Source organism: Podarcis raffonei, chromosome 11, assembly GCF_027172205.1.
Source record: "Podarcis raffonei isolate rPodRaf1 chromosome 11, rPodRaf1.pri, whole genome shotgun sequence".
Lineage (NCBI taxonomy): Eukaryota > Metazoa > Chordata > Lepidosauria > Squamata > Lacertidae > Podarcis > Podarcis raffonei.
In genome coordinates this window covers 58553123-58567693 of record NC_070612.1, presented here as the reverse complement: position 1 = coordinate 58567693, position 14571 = coordinate 58553123, and the positions used below count along the sequence as shown (strand labels likewise).

The following is a 14571-nucleotide window of genomic DNA, read 5'->3' as shown; positions in this document are numbered from 1 at the left end:
TTCTCCAGTCCATTTTTAAGTGGAAATGCAGGAAACTGACAAATGGCCATAGCAATGGATCTGAATTTCACAACATATAAACTAACAACAATTGATATGTTCAAGGTTCTTGTGTTATTTCACAAAGCCCTAAAAGTACCTTAAGGACCCCCTGATTCGTTATGCTCCACCTCAATCACTGAGAACTTCTGATGAGGCACTTTCAGTGGTCCCCTATGCTCCTGAGTTTTGGCTGGAAACTTTAGTGACAGGCCCTGTGGAACTCATTGCCATTAGAAATTAAGCAGGAGATCCTTAGCAGGCTGTGTGGAAAGGCTTGCCAGACAAGAGGTTCCCTACTTCCTTAGATATTTTCCCCTAAAGTTTTTTTTTTGGGGGGGGGTCCCCAAGCCTGTGGACAACTCCCTCTTTTATGAGGATAGTGCAATTTAGCTACATAAGGATCCACACTCAGAAAAAATGAGTTTCCTATTAATATATACAGACTCTGATAGATAATTTTCTCTCTTTCTCTTTGCTTTCCACCAGCCCAGTAGCCATCGGCACCAGAGTAGCTGTGAATTACTGGGAGAGGGAAGGATGTGATAGGGGTGAGCACTGAATTGGTTCTGCCACCGTGTTTGCACCACACCAACTGCAACACTGCATTGTCCCTTCCAGTAACTCCCAGTTTCCCTTGTTTTAGAATGGAGTTAATGGCTCATGAGGGGTGGCAAATTATGGATCCCACCTCCATTCTATAACAAGGGATACAGGGAATCGCTGGAACTATAAAAAGAGAACGAAAACTGAATGGCATAAGCTGCAAATTGATCAGCAGTAGCTGTGCAATTGAAACCATGAGACCATAATCTTTTCAGCAAATGGGGATGTTTTCAGTCTCTGCTGTTGCTAAGCAAACTGTGAAGTACATATTTTGGAAAACTGTAGTAGTTACGGCAACAGCTCTTATTCCTGTAGCTATTGAGCACGCAACAGAATGAAATTATATGAGTCTGATAATGAAATTGTAGAAGAAATCTCCATTCTGTGGTACCTCATTCTCTTTTTCGGTTGACTCTCTGGGTGTGTGGCAGAAACACCAAATGCTTTATAGTTCCGCTGCTGCAACAAACTTATGGAACACCAAGGAACCCAAAAAACACAAATGCATGTATTTTGAAAGGATGAAAGTCACTATTGTGAGAAAAACCTAATTTGTTCATGGGACTTTCAAGGTGGGCCTTCTATGTACCAGTGGATAGCACTCATAGGGTACAATAAGATGGAGATGTATGATGGTGCTGGTGAGAGTGATTTTTCACTTCAAGTGTGAAAATGTATTGAGACTTTGCTGTGCACAAGCTCACATCCACATTTCCAACCCTGCATGCTTCCTTGTTAAATCTGTTAACTGTTAAGACTTGAATCAACATATTTACAGCAATATTACAGATTTCAAATACTCATCTGGGGCTTTTTTTCTGTGCTCTGATACAAATGCTTTTGTACAATTGTCAAAAAACAACTATTTCAGAGCCAATACCACAGGGTTATGAAACACAAGGAGGCTGCAGAATAATGGTAGGATATGCAAAGTCAATGTTCCTTGTGTTTAGTTGCATAAAGCCCCATTCTTTGGCACCTAAAAGAACTTACTTTGCCAAAGTTTGAGTTTACCTGGACCAGAATATGACTTTCACAAGAAAGTAATGCTCACCTGAATTACACACCAAGTGTATTTTCACCCCATAAATTCTTCTTTAGCTTGTAATGTGTGGGACGCAGGTGGCACTGTGGGTTAAACCACTGTGCCGCTTGGGCTTGCCGATCGAAAGGTTGGCAGTTTGAATCCCCGTGATGGGGTGAGCTCCTGTTGTTCGGTCCCAGCTTCTGCCAACCTAGCAGTTCGAAAGCACAGCAGTGCAAGTAGATAAACAGGTACCACTCCGGCAGGAAGGTAAACGGTGTTTCCGTGCGCTGCTCTGGCTTCGCCAGAAGCGGCTTAGTCATGCTGGCCACATGACCCAGAAAAACTGTCTGCAGGAGCAGACAAATGCCGGCTCCCTTAGCCTTTAAAGTGAGATGAGCGCTGCAACCCCAGAGTCGTTCATGACTGGGCTTAATTGTCAGGGGTCCCTTTACCTTTAAATGTAAACAGAGCTCCTTCAGCAAAGAGCCCTGGGAAATGTAGCTTTCCATAGCGCCTGTGTATCTGGTAAAGAAGTCAGGTGCCTTGGAAATTATGTAGTCTAAGACTCCTTGTACATTCAGGAATGTTCCAGGTGGAAGAAACCATGGAAAATGTTGGTTACATCGCATCATATATTCAAAACATCTCCTTAGACTTAGTTGAGGGTTTGGGGGATGAGGCTGAGGTAAATTGGGGAAAGACTTAGCAGCCAGCAGCAGTTCTTTTTAGCCACTTGCAGTATCTGGAACCTCATGACCAGGAGCTCATGATCAGGACTTGTAAACAGGGGCCTTCAGTGGGAGAGGCCCAGAGTGCTGTCTCACACTGTATGTCAGGCCAAGAGACATGGGCAGCAAGGGGCCTTCTGCAGTGACCTGCAAGTCCGTTGCCATGTTTGTCTTCCTATCTGCAAATTTGCAAAACTACACCTGCAGCAACTACAAGCTGGTTGCCTTGCTGGAGGAGAAGCTGTAGCAACTTGAGGCCTGACTATCCACACTTTGAGTTGTCGGGCAAGATGCAGAAATTCTCAATAGAGCAGAGTAGATTGTCCTGGAACAGCAATGTGCTGGTGGGGGACTGCCCCCTAGGGAAGAGGAAGGTTGCACAGTGCAGGAGATGAACCCCTGAAGGAATGTGACACACACAAGCAGGACTATCAGGACCCATGCTGTATCACGGGAGCTGCAAAATCAATTCTGTGCCCCCACCTAGAACACTGATTCTGGGCCAGAGGAGCAAGGACATCAGCTGCAGAACTCAGAACAAACCAGTGTGGCTGTGGAAGGTACAGTGCACAGAATGATTCCTGCCACCCCCAAGAAGAGGCAGAGACATATAGCAGCGGTAGGTGACTTCCTACTGAGCAGGAGAGAGGCAGCAGTGTCTGGTGATAACAGGATGCCCTGGGAGGGGTCCTGTCTTCCAGGTGCAAAGATTCATGATGTGACAGAGAAGTTACCAAGTCTTATAAATCCCACTGACTACAACCCCTTCCTTCTGATTCATGTGGGTACAAACGATACTGCCAGACACAGCCTTCAACATATAGCAAGGGAGTATGAGACTCAGGTGGCGCTGTGGGTTAAACCACAGAGCCTAGGGCTTGCCGATCAGAAGGTCGCCGGTTCAAATCCCCGTGACGGGGTGAGCTCCCATTGCTCGGTCCCTGCTCCTGCCAACCTAGCAGTTCGAAAGCACGTCAAAGTGCAAGTAGATAAATAGGTACCACTCCGGCGGGAAGGTAAACGGTGTTTCCATGTGCTGCTCTGGTTCGCTAGAAGCGGCTTAGTCATGCTGGCCACATGACCCAGAAGCTGTATGCAGGCTCCCTCGGCCAATAAAGCGAGATGAGCGCCGCAACCCCAGAGTCATCCGCGACTGGACCTAATGGTCAGGGGTCCCTTTACCCTTTACCTTTATGAGACTCTAGGTAGGAAACTTAAAGGCCTTGAGGCATATGTGGTTTCTTCATCACTCCTTTCTGTTGAAGGTCGTGGCCCAAGAAAAGAGAGGAAAATGCTGGAAGTAAACAACTGGCTGCCCATACGGTGTCACCAGGAAAGGTTTGGCTTCTTGGACCATGATCTTCTTCCATGAGGAAGGACTTCTGGCAAAAGATGGGCTGCACCTCAGAGCAGTTGGCAAGAATGTGTTTGCTAAGAGTCTTGTGTATCTGAGATCAGGAGAACTTTAAGCTAAATCCTAAGCAGGATGGAGACAATATTACAGACAACAGGGAAACACCTGTTACTGGGGATAATAGCTTCAGTGATGCACAGGAAACTGAAGCAGTGCTACAGAAACCCATTAAAGGGCAGAAAACTACAAGATGGAAGCAGATGGAGGGGATGACTTTTTTGGAGAAGCTGCTAAATTGTGGGCTGGATGAGGCTACCATTAGATGCATCTGTAGTTGGGTTGACTGGCAGAACCCAAAGAGTGTTCACTAATGGTTCCTCATCACCCTGGGAAAAAGTGACAAGTAGAGTTCTGTCAGGGTTCTGTCCTGGCTGCGTTATTGTTCAACATCTTTATAAATGACTTGGATGAAGGAATTGAGGAAATGTTTATCAAATCTGCAGATGACACCAAGCTGTGAGTGGCAGCCAATGTCACAGAAGACAAAATCAGGATTCACAATGACCTTAAAATATGCCCTTCTAAGTTCCTTCCAAAGTGCTGCACTTCCCTAAGCACAGAAAAAGACTACACTTTTGGTAAAAATTGTTTACATACAAACTCTCCGAAGGTTAGATTCATGTGCTTTTCCATACAGCAGTCAGAAAACACAGGCAGTGAAACTTGGCTTAGTTACAGTGGTGAAAGTTCCTAAATTATTGGCATAGGAACACAAGAACGGCTCATAAAAGCCTTGTGGTCTGAGCCTGGAGCAAACAGCTGAGAACCTCTTCACTCGTTGAGCTTCTCTGGTAGACTGAAGGGGAACAATATATTTGATTAGCTCCCTCCCAAGATGTGGAACCTAGCTAAGCCTAGCAGGACAGCTTACTCTATGGTGTTAACCCCTTCATGCATTGATTAGACTTAAGCATGTTGGTTATCCCACAATATGAGTGTGTGAGCTAAGCTTTCGTTAACAAAGACATTCTTACCTTCAGGCTGTTAAATTGTGTGCACCTAGACTCAGAGAATTGGAGATGGTAACTAGAAGTACACCTGGATTCTTATTTCCTTCTTCCAGATATTAAGCACAGCCTGATCAGGGATAGAAACCTCCTACATGCAATAAGTATTCTTTACCACTTGTAGCTTCTAGTCATCATTCAGAATTTGATCTCATATCTATACTTCTGGTTGTACAGGTGTATGCATTGTTTTAATGCCAATTGATTCTTATTTTCTCTTTTAATTTGCCATTAATATTTCCTTCCATGATGATAGCAAAATCACCACTTCCCTCACAAACAGTTTATTCACACTATGGCAGTTTAGTGTCTTGACTACTCTTAATTCCAAATATATGCTCTCCTCACAATGTTCATCCAATTCTCCTTCTTGGCCATCTTGTATCATTTACTGCCAGAGGTACCAACTTGAATAAAATATTTTGGGGGCCCAGGTAAGCTCTGCCCCACATAACTGATCACATGACACAGCACGTCTTGAATGGTAATGTCCATCAACTTGGAGGGACCCTGGCCTCCTCAAATATTTCTTGGGGTGGGGCAAAGTCACCTAGGAGTTAGCTCCTATGTTTACTGCACAAGTCATATTCTGATTTCTTGTCTCTGACATGACATTTTAAGCTTCATCAAGAACCACCACCACAAATCTATGTTGAATCTTTCCTGTTTCTTGCTTTTTCTTCTCCCTAGACCTCACCTCTTTTATTTTCATAGCACATTCACTATGGAGGTACTAAAATAGTTACCGTATTTTTCGCTCTATAAGATGCACCAGACCACAAGACGCACCTAGTTTTTGGAGGAGGAAAACAAGAAAAAAAAATACTCTGAATATCAGAAGCCAGAACAGCAAGAGGGATCGCTGCGCAGTGAAAGCAGCAATCCCTCTTGCTGTTCTGGCTTCTGGGATAGCTGCGCAGCCTGCATTCGCTCCATAAGACGCACACACATTTCCCCTTACTTTTTAGGAGGGAAAAAGTGAGTCTTATAGAGCAAAAAATACGGTAAATTATATTTTTAAAATGTAGTCTATTGTCTTTTATCCACCACAATCCACATATTGCAGGCCTGCAAGTCCATATATTTTATAGAAAGAACATCTGAAGTTTTGCATTCTCTCTTTCAGTTTGGCAGCCTGGGCATTTATGCATATTTGGGATGAACTTGGTTTTTCATTATCTTCCTATCCAAATCCTTAGAGGCTACTGAGGCTGTAGATGTATGGATTTGTTGAATTGCAATAAAATGCCATGGACTCGTAATAAATCCAGTCAAAGAATGAATTGGAATAAAATGTCTTGTCCCAAACTCTCCTCCTGCATGGCTGCCCATCTCCCTCAGTTATACTCTTTAGTAAAGGAGTTTGTAGGTAAACCTCCAAAATATTCGCTGAAACAAGCTCTCCAGAAACCAAATCTTTCCCACATCCTTCCCTGCAGTTCCTCTTTAAGAGGTGTCAGCATGGCTGAAAGAATGAAGTGGCTCAGCATTGTTTGCCTGAACTATTATGTGCTTAACATTTCCATGACAAAAGTGCCACTCGACTTCTCCCCGATTAATGCAGCTTGAGGGCTCTTGTCCTCCTTTAATAAAACATTGTTGAAATCATTTATTTAGAGTCCCTGGTTACTAGTGGGAGAATGACCATCTTTGTGCCAAAATATAGTGTATACAGTTCACTATTTTGTAGTAGATCATTCCATTATTTGAGAAATTGATTAAATGGATGCCTTACAAAGTATTTATGCTAATAGCGCATTACTTGTGTCATTCAGACAGTCAGTGTGAGGCTTTTCAACTGTCTACCACAACCAATACCTCAAGTAAAATACAGTAGGCTTGTATTCGCACATGCTCTCCTTGGGTTCAACTGCTTCTTACCCTGTGTTAACCTCCATGTTAACTATTGCAGTCCTGCAGCATTTGTAAGCAAATGGAGAGAGCCTCTCCTCTCCACACCCCAAGGTCTGTTATTTTGGGCAATACATAGGGGAACATTCTGTACTGCTACATACTGTGGTATCTGTCAGAAATGATCAAACCAGTTAGGTCGGTGCTTCACAGAACATTTCCCCAGACTGCTCAAAAGCCTTGCTGGATCATGAAATCAAAACCAAGTCTTACTTAATAAAGAACATTCATTGGCGAAGTCCAGCTTCTACTGTACAAAGGGGACTTCCTGTAGCAGTTGCGTATGAGTCAACCAATGAACATGCCCATGCTTTGATAAGGCCACCTATATTTTCCAGTTGAAAACTAGGTGCCCAGACAGGAATACATTCATTTGTATTTTGCTTGAAATATGGATACCATTGTTGGGTCCAGAAGACACAAGTACTAGGATCGCGGCATTTATTTGCTTTTTATTTTTTAAAGAATGCAGTGCTTGATTCTCAGGAAACATAAATTCTTCTGCGCTGCTATTATTTAGGTACAGCAAGCTTCTTGTTAATGCACAGTTCCTTTGAACCATAGAGCATTTCTTGGGAGATACTGTGTGTGATTTTGAAAGCAATAATCTTCATCTCGTGACTTGGAAAAGAGACTGGCTGGAATCAGTGGTTTTGCTTAAGTGCTGTTGCTTTTCAGTCTACTTGATTTGGTATTTGCAATTATTTTCCAGGTGATGTATACTTGCCTGCGTACACTGGTTTATATTGTTAAAAATAAACAGAGACCTTATGTTATGCCTATTGTGATTGTGTACAAAAGCCCCACAGTGCTCTTGGGTGATCAGTGAAGCTTGAATCTCCTTCTATTTACTGTATGGTCACTGTCAGTTCAATGAACTGCCTTCTTGTTCTCCACCATTGTCCCACACTCCCTTAAACATTTGTCACTGAAGTGCCTCCAAAGACAAATAAACTGTCACCGAGAATTCAAACCTGGTAACTGGGAAGAAAGGGGGCACAAGGAGACCCAGTGGATTATTTTACATGAAATTGAAGGGGGGGGTGGAGAGAGAGCGAGAGAGCGAGAGAGGGAACCTTTCCTCCCCCAACTCATTTTGTCAGAGGTGGACCGAGGCTTGTAAATATTTTGAAAATCTTGGAAACGTCAAAGGTTTCCGGGTCCTTTCTTGGAAAGCACATTGCCCTCTGAGCAAGTCTCACCTGCTTTGCAGAATGCAAAGTCAACTATGGGACCAGAAGGCTTGTGAGAATGGAAACCAATGTGTCATCTCAGAAATGCTTGAGAAGCAGAAACGGTGTGTGTGTCCTTTTTGGTATGGACAGTTATTTCTTCAGCGGGGAAAGAGAATCCTCTCTAATGATGCTTAGAAGTTCGTTTTTAAAACCCTTTATAATTGCTATTAAGGAAAGGTAAGTTGTGGCAGATGCCAGTGTCTAATAGAGGCATTGTAGTGTTGAAATACAAGTGTGGATCCCTTCAGGATACAGGCCGTGAATTCCTCAATAACGTTGATCCCTTTTTGTTAGTCAGTTATGGATGCAGCAGAGAAAGTGCAGCTGTGTGCCAATGGCCAACTTCTACATCCAAATGCTCCAGGAAATATACTACAGAGGTGACACAAACACAAAAAGCATTGCATTCCCAACCCAACACCAAGATCAGGGTCAATTACTTCAGGCAGCTGCTTTTGACAAGAGCTTCGCTTCTCAAATCAAAGTCTTCTTGTGTTTATTGGAGCAGTTATTTATCGGTCCTTTCCTGTGTTTCTGTATTATTTACTCCTTCCTGGATCAGGAATGGACCCTAAACATATCTCCCCACTATCAGGGATGAGTTGGCATTGTATCAGATCCAGAAGAGGGGATAAAACACGATTAAAATATGCTTGACCACAATCCAGGGAGAACACCAGATTGCATCCTTAGAGGACTGCAAACTCAGTAGTTAAGGCATCCAATTCATTTCACTGTTCTTTGTTCTTCACATAAAAGTAACCATTTCTGTTGTAACAATAGGTTTATTCTACCATTCAAGTTAACCTCAGCAACAAATGTAGATCATACTTGCAGAATTGTTATATGATATCTCAGCTTCCTTGGTTGTGGCTGTTTTTGAAGGGGGAAAACTCATAAGGTTTTGCGAACTGATGGGAAAATTGAACAAGTGATCTAGAGAAAATGGTGAAAGGCATGGTGGGAAGAACAGATCTTATATAAGGAAATTGACTATTTTGCTAATTGCCTCTAAACAAGTAGCAAGCCTGTTTTTTACCTTTGCTCGGGGTTTTAAAAAGCCAAGCAAGTTAACTAAGAAAAAATGACAGTCCTTGCTGATCTTCTCCCCTACCCAAAGTCAAGGTTTATTTGTTGTGGCTTTTAATCTTCTGACTTGTCTTCCAATCACAGCGTTGAAAAAGAAAAGTTTTAAACAAACAGAAGGGATACAAGATAAATAAACTCTTCTCTTTTTTAAAAAGCAAGTGCCTAGCTTGGCACAGTTCAAGCTCAATCCCCTGGAGGGAGGACTGAGCGCTCTCTTTTGTGTTAATGTTTAAAAGATTTCCAAATGCCGGAGTTTATTCCAACTGCAAACATTTCTATTTACAAGGTCAATTGTATCAGCACTCGAGACAGCTTAAGAGCGTAATTATTTATCTAAGGGCGTTTGAGTGTAGATCAGTAGCTCTGGCAGAAAACCAGCCATCAGCAGGCTGCAAAACAACTGCGCAGGCCAGTATCAGACAAGGGCTTGTCATTGTTGGTCACACATGCTTGTTTGTGTCTGCCCTCTTCAGCGTGGAAGGTGAGCTGGTATGCAAAGTGCCCTCAATTCTGTATCAAATGCAAGCATTTGAAGGGTATGCCCCCTTAATGTGTTACTAGCACTCGTGGAATGTGACCTCCTTCAGTAATGAAGGACTGCAAGCAAGACTTGTGTACTAGCACAGGGCTTTCTATGAAACTGGCCTTCACTCCTTCAAAGAGGAAGCTGTGGCAACAGCATCACATTTCTGTGGAAAGACAAAAAGCATCAGTGGAATTGTCCTCCCCAACTTTAACTCTACCTCATTGTCCTACCAATGCAGCTCTAGATTTATAAATCTACCATTGGGAATGTTTTCAAAGGGGCACTGACTTCTTCCAAGTAATTATTCACTAAAATAGGGTAAGCCATTACCAACAGCTACATAAGTGATAACTAGGATAACCTCCAGTTGCTCATATGCAAGAGAGTCTCACAGAATTCCATGGGCTTACTTCAGTGTAAGGTTTTTGAGGAATGCAACCATACATTAACTACTTGCATGTATGTTCCCATTGCCTCTAAGCTACCTCAAGAGCAGTGCAATGCCTAGAAAACAACTTCACCAGATATATATTCTTTAAAAATCTCTCTTTACTAATTTACACATAAAAATACACAAGCAATAGATACTTAAGACATGGGACCTTTTCGCACATTCTATAAAAATACAATGTTCAAGGCAGTTCAGAGAGGCATTTATACAATTCTACAAAGTTCATCAAGTCTCTCCAAACAATACAGATGTTAACTTCAAATCTATAAAATACACTGTACATTTGATCTAGCATTTTTCCATGGGAATTACTGTTGCTTGTATCCCTTTACATATCAAATGAGATCTGTACCTTTGCAACAAAAGAATAGCAGATGCATTTATCTTGCAATTGGGGTGCATTTAAATCTTTAATTTCTTAAAAAATAAATTATTCCCAAGTATACAATTTATAAATTTCTATATACATGCGAAAACGACTGGTAACAAATCCCAGTTTTAAATACATTTTATATAAGATTTACCAGAGGTCAGCCCCCTGATAGGATTAGAGGCAATATAACTTTTCGTGATGTTTGCAGATACAAGTTCTTGAATTTTAAAAGTGTCTTTTGAAGATGGCAGTGCAGAGCTCTTTTAAGACAATGGTTGCATTGTTCGATGTAGCCAACAAATCAGCATTATTTTTCCTACTAGGTTGAGGCAAGAGAAAATTGCTGATGAATTGTATTGTATTGCATTGCAATTCTGAGTGGTGCAAGGGCCACTTTGAACATTATGGGGTAGGGGATTCCTTGTAGGAGAAAGCACGAAAACAATGTGTGAAGTTCATACACACACCTATTTTACTGAAAAACCACAACTATAGCTTCCCAGCATACATGCACCATGAAAAAGAAAGCATGTGCAATCCTCACACGTGACAAAAAACTACATGGGGTTTCCATACCTTAACACAGAATGAAGTCCCTATCGCTAATGTACAAAACAACCCTGAAATAAGGTGTTGGAAAACCCTCACATATACTCAAGTCTCCTTCACTCAAGCACACACCCAGTTAACAGGAATCGAAATTTGCATCTTCTTTTAGGCATCATGATGAATGCTGTGAATGGGAGGAGAGAAAGGACTCCATTTCAAGATGCTGGCTAGCTCCAGGGAAGAAGCTTAACTCTTACCTTCATGTCTACAGCTTGGCGGGGGGGGGGGGGAGTGGAGAGCCAACATTTGCTATTTGCAAGTTGGTTTCGTGGTGTGATGAACCACGCTACACATTTATTGTGAATTCATTTTCTTGCTTCTAAGGAGCAAAGTAGCAACCACTTGCATAGTGCAGTGAGGGGTGAATCACGCCTTTCCCCTGACATGGCTGTATGCAGGGGCAAAGTGTGTGTGGGGAGGGGAACAAACCATTATACACACTACTGCTACTTACTTTCCTGCATGCACAGGGGAAAGATTAGGAAGCTGCAACTGGTAGTGATTTGCACACAGGGAAGAAAGGACTGCACAATCTTTGTATGTGACAGGCATATTCAGGTTGCTTCATACAGTCCCACAGGGGGAAAAATGCCAGGAGTAAAACATCTCTAAGGCTGCAGTCCTAAGCACGCTTATTTGGACATGCACGGAACGCTTGGAACCAAAAGTAACAAATACCACAATTCTGGGGTCTGATGTACAAACAGTGGCTAAACGTTTGCAAAAAAAGGATTCGGATTCAATGGCCCTTTCCCTTTCAAATATAATTTTAGAAGTGGGAGGGGGAGAATGCCCAGATATAGAGAGATGAGGACAGAAGGAAGGAGTGACCACAGCGCAAAGAAACCATAACATCCAGCCCAGCATCTGTTCCAACTAGTCAGGCAAGGCAACAGGGCCCAGTGAGGACACGGCGGGGATCCCCATCAAAACCAAAGGCATACTGGAGGTGCAGAATAAGGCACACCGCTTGAATACAAGGCTCGGGGGGGAGAGAAGGGAGGCCCATCTGCCTGGGGCGAGTTCAGAGTCCCCGGTCTCTGCGGGGCCGCTGCTCGGGGTGAGGCTCTCCTTTCTCCGTGCCCAAGCCCCGTCCTCCCGGAGCCAGGGCCCTGGGGCGAGCGCAGGCTCCTTCCCTCCCTCTCCTCGACCCGGCCCGGCCTCCTCCAGCGCCCCTCAAGAGCGCCGGGCTGGAAATGGCTACGAGAGCAGCAGCAGCAGCAGCAAAATGGAGGCCGTGGCGCCAAGCGTCCAGGGAGCCGAGCGCGCCGGGCAGCCGTCCTTGGGCTTCCTGGGCGAGGCGGCTTCGGAGCCGGCTCCGGCCACCGCCGCCACGTCGTCCAGGTCGTCCCTTCCGCGCGGCGCCAGCTCTTCGTCGTACTCCTCTTCCCAGTAGTCGTCCATGGCGCCGTCGGAGGCGCCGCTGCTGCCGGGCCCCACGGCGTCGGCGCCGAAGCAGAGGCGCGCCATGTTCTCCTTGACGGACTCGCAGATGGGCCGCTCGAGGCCGTCGCACACGCAGTCGTTGAGCAGCAGCGCCTTGGGCACGGCCAGCATGTCCTCGATGACGGCGCGGCAGTCCTCGGTGCAGCGCACGCCGTTGAAGACCTTCCCGCAGTAGGTCATGTAGCGGCCCAGCGCCGCGCTGCAGCGGCTGTCCCAGTCGCAGCGCCGACGCGCCTCCGTGCAGCCGATCACGCCGCCCGCCCCGACGCCGCCGCCGCCTGCTCCGCCTGCTCCGCCACCTCCGCTGGTCCGAGGCAGGCACGGCTCGATGGCGCGCTTGGTGGCGCGGCAGTTCTCGTCCTGGTCGCAATCGCAGTCCTCCAGCGCCGGGCCCCGCCTGGTGTGGTTGAGCTGGATGAGCGCCGAAATGCAGTGGCTCGGGCACCGCCGCCTACTGGACGGCGACGCAGCCGCCGCTGCAGCAGCGCCCGCGCCGTCCCCCGCGGCCATCAGCACCGGCGCGCACGCCTCGGCGTACTGGTTGTACGCGTAGCTGCAGTCGGGCTCCTCCTGGCACTGCAGCATCGCCTGCCAGCAGATCAAGCGCCGGCCGTCAGCCCCCGGCGGAGGGGCAGCGGCGACCAGCAGCAGTAGCCCCAGCCGCAGCGCCACGGCGCCGGGCAACGGGAGCAGCGCCGCCCGCCAGCGCCGCCCGCTTGCTGCTGCTGCTCCTCCTCCTGGCCGGGCTGCCACCATCGCGGCCGGCGGCAGGACAATCGCGGGCGGGAGGCGGACGACGAGGGCGAGCGGGAGGCGCTGGGGGTGGGGTCGCAGCCGCCGGTGGGAAAGTTGGCCGAAGTCCTGCGCGCTGTGGGCACGAGGGTCCCGCTCATCAATCCATCCGCGCGGCGCCCCGGCTCGGCCTGCGATCCCTCCGTCGGCGGAGAAGCGGCGCCTTTTCTTGCCGCCGCCGCCGCGCGCAGCAGCCTCCGCCCCCTCCTCCCGGGCTGGGGAGGCCGCGAGGCGGTCAGTGGAGCCTGGGGCTGCGGGGCCGGGGGCTCCCTGCTGAGCTCATGCCGCCGCCGCCGCCTCCTCGCTCCCGCCGATCTTCTTTCTTCGCTCTCAGCGCTCGGCGGGCAGCATCGCCGTGCATGCCAGGTCGCTGGGGCAGCCGCCGTCGCCGGGCGCCCGGTGCGCGCCGCGAGCCTCCTTCCTCGCCCGGCGAGCGGGAGGCTGCACAAGAAAGAGGCGCCCGGCTCGCGCTCTCGCCCTCGCGCTTCCTCACTCCGGGATGCGGCTGCTGCTGCTGCTGCAGCCACCGAGCCCCGCGAGCCGTTTCTCTCCGGCGGATCCTTCTGCGGAGCTGTTTTCTTTCGCGAGGCTTTAAATACAAAAGTACCCTCCAAGCTGCCGCCGCCGCAGCAGCAGCAGCAGCGTGCTCTGATCAGCCCTCATTATGCATGCATGGAAAAGCAAACAAACAAAAAAAAATTAGCAACGCTTCTTCTCCTTTTACACATCCCCCCCTCCGCCCGAGCTCCCTGGCTGGCTCGCTCTTTCTCCTTTTCTCCACTTTTTCTTTCCCCCTCCCGTTGCTCGGCCCCTTTTCCTCGCTCCGCGACTTGCTATTGGTCCGGGCTGTTGTTGAAACTCCCCCCCCTCCTTTCTTTTACGATCTGCTGGAGAAAGGGGGAGGGTGCGGGGCGGGGGGCTAGTGGGCAGCTCACATTCAAAGCTTGAAAGGAAAGGCTTAAAGAGATTGACAGCAGCCCCCGAGGAGCCCCTCCTCCCATTTAGGAGGCTTCTCCAGGCAGCTTAACTTGCAGCGCTCTCAAAGCAGAAAGCAGAAACTTTGCAGTTGTTTGCAGCGGGCAGAAAGGGCTGCTGCTCGATTGACGGTTTTGTTTTGTTTCGCTGGCGGGTTTTTTAGGCAGAACGTGGCTCTGAAAAGTTTCTCCGTGTGGTGGAACCTTGAACCGAACGGAAGGGTTAAAAGGTTCTTCATCATAAATAGGTACACACTTGTTTATTTATGCTGGAGAACTTCCGAAAATGTGGATCAGTGGCTTCCCTGTGAGTTGCTTGGTTGGGAACTTGGAGACAGAAGTGA

The 14571-nt window shown here is 47.0% G+C and overlaps 1 protein-coding gene and 1 long non-coding RNA gene across 2 annotated transcripts in view; one reads left to right on the top strand and one right to left on the bottom strand.

Moving 5' to 3' along the window:
• The window catches only part of LOC128423575 (uncharacterized), a 28031-nt gene extending 22461 nt beyond the window's left edge, over positions 1–5570 (top strand). The window contains exons 2-3 of the long non-coding RNA XR_008332799.1: positions 2888–3019; positions 3666–5570. This is a non-coding gene — a long non-coding RNA (uncharacterized LOC128423575). The remainder of the gene's footprint in view (positions 1–2887; positions 3020–3665) is intronic.
• Positions 5571–11488: 5918 nt separating this feature from the next.
• On the bottom strand, positions 11489–13224 carry GAS1 (growth arrest specific 1). The gene has a single exon (XM_053408893.1). The coding sequence runs from the start codon at positions 13215–13217 to the stop codon at positions 12216–12218; it is 1002 nt and encodes a 333-aa protein (XP_053264868.1). The 5' UTR covers positions 13218–13224; the 3' UTR covers positions 11489–12215.
• Between the last annotated feature and the right edge of the window lie 1347 nt (positions 13225–14571).